Source organism: Contarinia nasturtii, unplaced genomic scaffold, assembly GCF_009176525.2.
Source record: "Contarinia nasturtii isolate CC-2019 unplaced genomic scaffold, AAFC_CNas_1.1 Cnas_scaffold_1182, whole genome shotgun sequence".
Taxonomy (NCBI): domain Eukaryota; kingdom Metazoa; phylum Arthropoda; class Insecta; order Diptera; family Cecidomyiidae; genus Contarinia; species Contarinia nasturtii.
Genome location: NW_022198526.1, coordinates 1637218 through 1644308, shown reverse-complemented (window position 1 = coordinate 1644308; position 7091 = coordinate 1637218). Strand labels below are relative to the sequence as shown.

At 34.0% G+C, this 7091-nt stretch overlaps 1 protein-coding gene across 5 annotated transcripts; it reads right to left on the bottom strand.

The window, feature by feature from the left end:
- Window positions 1-16: 16 nt before the first annotated feature.
- On the bottom strand, window positions 17-6430 carry LOC116344809. Of its 5 annotated transcripts, none has more exons than XR_004201458.1 (7): window positions 6416-6430; window positions 6003-6314; window positions 5773-5893; window positions 5222-5651; window positions 5047-5149; window positions 276-510; window positions 17-171 (listed from the first exon to the last, which is right to left on the bottom strand). XR_004201458.1 is itself a non-coding variant. In XM_031773576.1 (5 exons), exons 1-4 carry the CDS (start codon window positions 6050-6052, stop codon window positions 5438-5440), a joined length of 336 nt encoding a protein of 111 aa, XP_031629436.1. In that variant the 5' UTR covers window positions 6053-6165; the 3' UTR covers window positions 5041-5149; window positions 5222-5437. The 5 variants fall into 5 exon arrangements, 1 of the variants encoding a protein (XP_031629436.1); XR_004201459.1 differs by having other exon boundaries at window positions 17-368; window positions 448-510; XR_004201457.1 differs by lacking the exons at window positions 17-171; window positions 276-510 and adding an exon at window positions 4243-4880.
- Window positions 6431-7091: the final 661 nt, after the last annotated feature.

Sequence of the window (7091 nt, the reverse complement as noted above, 5' to 3'; positions counted from 1 at the left end):
AAATTATGCCAATGAAGGACACAGCACCCAATATGCCTTTTTCACCAGCAGTCAAATTTAAATCACACTGAGAAACCAAAAATATAAAAGAAAGGCCAACTGTTTCCACCAATGGTGCAAACAATATTAATCCACCAAGAAAAATTATAACATAGTTAAAGACACCGAACTCTAATTTGAAAAAATACACAAAAACGTTTTAAATTAGTTGCAACTCTCATTTTTGTTAAAATATATTTTCCCTTCAATTTTCATCTACCTCACTTGGCACTTACTAGTTTTTGAAATGGCTTCATCCATATAAAATCCATTTTTCGTTAGTGCTGTATCATCCAGTGTTTTGGGTCGAATATTAGATTCACCGGCACCTTTTGAACAAGATAAATATTTTTGAGAAAACTCCTTACATTCCTTCAAAAGTGCGTTTCTTTTTTAACTGCATCGCACCATTTTCCACTCGTTCAAGATCTGAAGTTTGGAACATTCTGCTTAAAAACACACCGAATAAAACTGTTTGGGAACGACAAAAAATCGATTCCCGTTATTTATAGAACTATTTTTGACAAAATTGATATATGTCTCCGTCTTTATCGGACAGAGGTAGCAAATGAAATACTAAAAAGAATATTTTATCTGCTTCCTTTTTACCAAAACATTTTTGTCTGGCTATTTGAACCCCATTAACATTTCATTAATTCCAGTTATTGATAAGAAATATATATATATAACATAATATGACGACAAATGGATGTCTCAGAATAAAAACTCAACTTCATATCTCACTTCCTGCTCACACTTATGGAAAATCCTTCAGGAGAGAGCAAGAGGTGAAATGCGAAGTTGAGTTTTTATTCTTACACATTCAAATACTGGTTTTTGGTAAGCAAAACCAAATTCGTGAGAAAAGATAGTCATAATTTCAAAATACATATTGGACATGCCAGAGCAAAGAAAAGATGCAACAACAAAATTTCAGTGAAGGCAATGTCGAAAGTTGAGGTCATTAAATTCAATTATTAAAACATTGCGCGCGTGTTGCACGCGCAAATATGTGTAATTGAGAATAGAGTTGTGATGCAAGCATCGTTCGATATTTTGTATTGATGTATCTCTTTCTGAATGCTTGCATACAAGTTATGCATATTGTTATTGTTGTTGTTTTTCAAATATCTCGTATCTTCTCTTTCTTTCTGCATTTTATTCGATTAATTCGTGCTCTGTTCCGTTAAGATAATAATATTCGCTGAATTGATGTTGATTTGCAAATGTTTTGGGAATCTTTTGGGCTCCCCCCTATCCAGCCTGACAAATTTTTGCGATTGCCTTGAAACTGGCCTAGGTACTAAATATATTGAGTAATTTGTGACAATTTGTGACGTCATTATTTTGGCCCTTGGAATAGACCTTCGGCTTCTTTTGGCCAAAAAGTCTCTTTGCGAAATTTTGAAAGGAAAGCAAAAAATGAAAATTTAATGATGCCGAATTTTAGTAACCAATTTGTGACTCACAAATATGACTTTAGATTTTCGATACGACATCTGGTGGACATATTATGAACAAAATATTGAAAAATCAACAAAAATGATTTTAATCGAAAATTTGAAAAGGCTTTTCATAAAAAGGGGCAAAATTATAAAAATTCTTCGACATAACTTTAGTGACCAATTTGTGACTCTCAAAAATGTCATCATTTGAATTTGTGACAAAAATCTCAATTCGGTTTTTTTCAATTGGATCTCAAACTACCATAAAAAGTCTATTTCAAGACATTATTACGCTTCTATGAAACTATTCATTTGAAATAATTTAATTTAATTATAAAAAAACGAATTTGTTGGCGAAAAAAGGCACACCTTTGTCAAATAATTTCTTATTTTCTTAATTATAAATACTATTCCATAGTGTGCATGAGTTCCAGAGTGTGCAAAAAAACGATCATTTCATAATCTTTGTCAAACAGTTTTGTAAAATTATCACCGAGGGTGATCTCAGCGTTCGTCATATTTATTTAAATGTGGCCATACGAAATGTGTTGGTTTGAGAAACTACTTTGCCACAGCAAGGACAGTGTACTTTCTTTTTTCCACTATTAATTTTCTCTTATTTTTTTTTTGTACAATACTTCACTGACCCAGAATGACCTTTCAGTTGACGTTTTTTGGAGAAAAGTTAAAAAAATTGTTTGTTGCGCCGTCTACTGTGATTGAGTCGCAATTCACATCTATACACAAAACACACCAAGCTAAGTGTAGCGCACACAAAAACGAAGTTCGTTGTGTTAGTATATATTTCTTTTCGCCTTGTCAAATATATTAAAAGTATAGGAATAAGATCTTATTGTTATTACAATACCATTACTACCAACAGGTAAGACAACTGCAGTTGTTCTGATATTTGGCCAAGTCGAACTGAGCTAATGAAAATACTACTATGAAAATTACGAATACAAGGAACAGTAAAGGTCGTTATTTTAAATTTTACCATCAGATGGCTGAATTTTTACAGATGTCCGAAAGTGTTGTCGCAAAATGACTGTCAGCATTTTTTGTATGGCAGTGTTACATTTCAATAAACTCTCACGAGAAGACTCACATTCATTCTCGGACAATCATATGATTGTATGTTGAAGATCATAAGTGTTAGAATACAACTTTGTACTTTGTGTGTGGCGACGAAAAGGAGAGTGTTCTGGCCCATAAAATGATCTTATAGAAAGCAAGCAATGTATTTGATGACATGTTTTATGGAAAGTCGGACGAAAAAGTCAACATTGATGTGGAATTACCAAATACTTCAGCCGCCGTATTCAAGGATTTCTTACAATTGATTTACATGGACGAAGTAGACTTTGACACTGATAATATTCCGGAAGTTATTGGTTTGACGAAGAAATATCGCACAGAAATACCCCAGTGAATCGCTTGTTTTACGAATTGAACATTGTGCCCACGCAAGACTCTCCGGGAAATATTATTAATGCGCTTAATGATGATTGCATGCAAGCAATCTTTCGAAAATTACCGAATATTCGAGACTATCTAAACGTGGCAGAGGTATGCATTCGATTTCAAAATAACGCAAAAGCAGCTTACCCACCCGATTACAAAACAGTTTCAATCAAAAACTTTGAAGAGAGTAATAAAAAATCGAATAATTTAGAAGAGTTTCGTATGAAACGTTTTCTCCCAATTTTCGGTTCATCAGTGCAGACAATTTATTGGTACGATTCAACCAGTTCTGATCACGAACAAGACAATGAACTTTTGAATATGATCGCTGACTATTGTGGAAATTCACTGATTAATTTTAAAATTTCTGGTCATCAATTGGATTTTAATACCCGATCTTCATTTGAAGCCATTCAAAAATTAATATTTATGCATTGCGGTCCTTCCAACTTAGGATCATACTCGAAACTAACCATTCTAGTGTTGAATGAACAACCTTGACAGAAAATCAACTCGTTCAATTTATTAGTTTGAATCCTCAATTGAATGTATTGGAAGTAGCTCAACTGAATGCAACGCCAGCAATTTTCGAGCAAATTGCCAATTAAAAAGTTTAGGAATACTAAATCACATAACATACGTTCATTTTAATTCATTAGTGGAATCTCTTATTGAAAGTGATGTCCGTATTGAAGCATTAGGTATATGTTTTAATTACATTAACCCTCCGTTGTACACATGTCCGGCGAGTCACATTCGTAACACACGAGTCTGGCCAGACCCACATACACGATATGACATTTGGGGCAAAAAAAGATCCCAGATTGATGTGGTGCTAGATATGATCCTTGGTAGCTCCAAGGACCCCATTATTTGGGTGAAATATGACATAAATATATTCGAATATTATATCAAAAACTGTCAATCGATTTTTCTCGCATTTCCGATGGGAAAATCGAAAAAATAACGAAATTGCTCATCCCCATAGGGAATGAAATCCCTCGAGCACTCGACTTCCAGAACACTTTGGACCAGGCCATTTCAGGTTTGTGTTGATCAGGACTGCCATTTACATCAAAATATTATATGAGATGAAGCGTAGAGGATGTATCACTCTGAGTTCTCAACTTCCAGAACACTTTAGTAGTAGGAAAAGGCGGATTCGTCGCCAATCCTTGCGTCAACCATGCGGAGAGAGAACAAAAAGAAAAGATCTTTCGAAAGAAGAGAAAAACAAGAAAGAGAAGAAAAGAATAACAAGAAACAGCCTCGAAATAAAAATGTCCACAGCAAATATGATTTCTGTTTTTTCAGTCTATGTATTTCCGGGTCGTGATCGTCATCGAATTTTGTATTAGTCGGTGTATCTAATTCACAAACTGCTGACAGTATGTACATAAACACACACACACACCTCTCTCTCGCTCACGCTCAGTAACGTTCAAAGTACAACTTCGAAAAATGTGCAACACAAAGTAATTTCAGTTAGATATAGAAAGTTCAATAACATTTAATCCAAGGTATCAGCAAACATATTTTTCAGTTAATTGCAATATTAGCAAAATCAAGTAAAGTCCAATAAATTCATGAACTCACAAACTTATACGAAAACTGCGTAGATAGTAAGAAAGAAAATTTAAAACCAGTTAATGTTTGTGAATAAGATACACCGACTAATACAAAATTCGACGACGATCACGACGAAATTTACACAATATAAATTGATTCGTTTTTTATTCTATTGATACAATTGCTTTGCCTATTACTTTGTGGTTGTTATTTCTCTATTGTTATTATGGTTGGTGATTTCTGTTTCTTTTTTCTGAATAAGATTACTGCCGTTCGTGTCGATGCTTTATAATAATAGTTTAAGTGCTGGAAAATGAGTCAGTTAAAATGCGATGCGCACATTCTTTGTACTAGAGATACATTCTTGCAAATAAAAATTCAGAAATCAATTCAAATGAAAAAAGTGCAATTTTAAAGTGTATGTACTTCATTTCAAACGCTATATCATTCATTTCTCATTTTTGAAGCAATAATGTTTTAATCGAATGTGTTACAATACGAAAAAGATAAAATTGTTTGAAGTTCATACTTTCGATAGACACTTCCAGACGACGCATAGCTTCCATACCCAAAACGTTCACGTCTGCGAAGTGACTGTGCGAAATGTTGCATTTGATTTCAGACTTGGAATCCTGAGAATATAAAATAACTGATAGAAATTTAACTAATAATCTAAAGAAAGCAAGACATGCAACAACATATACCTGTATTGCAACAAAATAATTGGTAGCACTACGGTTGCACCATACATCTCATTTAATGTATCTTTGCAGAGAAAAGTGCAATTGGAACCAGTGTCAACGAGGAACCAGACCTTGACAATCGGTGCAGTCGGCTTTTCGACACGCTGACAGTTTAGACAGATCATCAACCGATTATTTTCACCGAAAATTATGCCATCAACCGGAAACGGTGACGCACTAAACCCCCCTTTGCTCAAATTTGGATTTCCGTGACGATTGCCAATCTAAAAACAAAAACATTACAAAAACGAAAAACGCAGAGAAAAAACTAACTTTCATCAGCGAGATCTTTTCGATTTATGTCTGTTAAAACCATGTCATGCTGATCGGCTGACAACGCTTCATCATGATACAAAATCGGTCCATCGTTTCTCCCACTTGACAACGAACTCTAAAATAATCGTGTAAAAAATGAAAAGTTGGTTTATCTCGTTTACAGAAAAAAAGACCATTCTAAATCTTTTTCCTCAAGACATTACATTCAGTGTGAGTAGTGTACTTCAATAACTTACATTCACAGAATTCGTCATATAATTGTCGACACTGTTTGGTTTTGTGTATTTACAATTTTTGTTATTATCAACTGATCGATTGTAGTTTTCTTGGGAATAGCCAGCAACAGAAACAGCAATTCTAAAATATTACAATAAAATGTCAAAAAATTGATTGAATCACATTCTTTTTTATTTCTATTTCTACCTCTCACTCCAATTGCAATGTTCAAATTTATAAATTCTCTTACCGTTGAATTGAAGCAACTTGTGGAATTCGGCGTAATATTGTTGTTAACATTTTTTTCTCTTCTATATTTCAGCGATAAAAATAAACTCTTTTTGGATGATTTGTGTTGGAGCTAAGGATCGAACAATATTGACGGAACGTTATATTCCGATAGCTGTCAAACATTATTTACGCGCAAAATAATTCAGTTTGACATTTCAGAACATCGGTCATACATGAAGTTGTTGTCAATTTTTTTCTCGTAATTTTCGACTGTTTTTTAATGAGTATATGATGAACCGTTGCAAACATCTAGACAAAACGGTTGATTAATCTAAAGGAAAAAATCAACAATGAAATAATACTAAATTTTGTTGATTAATTTTTTTTATTGAAAATAGCAAATAAAATCCGATTCATTTTCGAAATTAATACCGTGCGATTCTACTCCGAGAAGCTTTGGCATTTTGAAATAAATTCGCTAGATGGCATTGTTGACACTCCATTCGTATTCGTATATTGTAGATTGCTTTAAAATGACTGCGTAAAGCTATTTAGTGCTCCATGTGATAGCGAGCAATATGTATGTATTTTGCGTACACAGTAGAATCCGATAAGAAAAGGACTTAGAACACAAAGTTGAATATTGGAGAATTTGTCCATATTGATTGTTGCTATTGTGGTTGTGGAAAAAAAAGTATCATAAGAAAATGAAAGATAAATTCAATTTAATTTGCATCGATGATCGGGTTCAATGCCGTTGATACTGTTGCTGCTGCTGCTGCTGCTGCTGTCGTTGTCGCTCACAAAGAGAAAGAGCGTGAGCGAGAGAGAGGTGTGTGTGTGTGTATGTGTGTGTGTCACATTCTTTTCTTATCGAACATTTTTTCTTTAGAATGAAAACAAAACAAAACACATGAGAGAGAGAGAGAGTGAGAGAGAGAGAGAGAGAGAGAGAGAATAGTTGTTTTGGGGCGTGGATTGATCATTTAAGGTTGATTGATCATTTAACGAGTTGAGAGAGAGAGAATATTCTTGTGTATGTGTATGTCATCGCTGTTGTTCACACTCAACCGTTGGCCATAAGAAATATACACTAAGCAGAGACGTT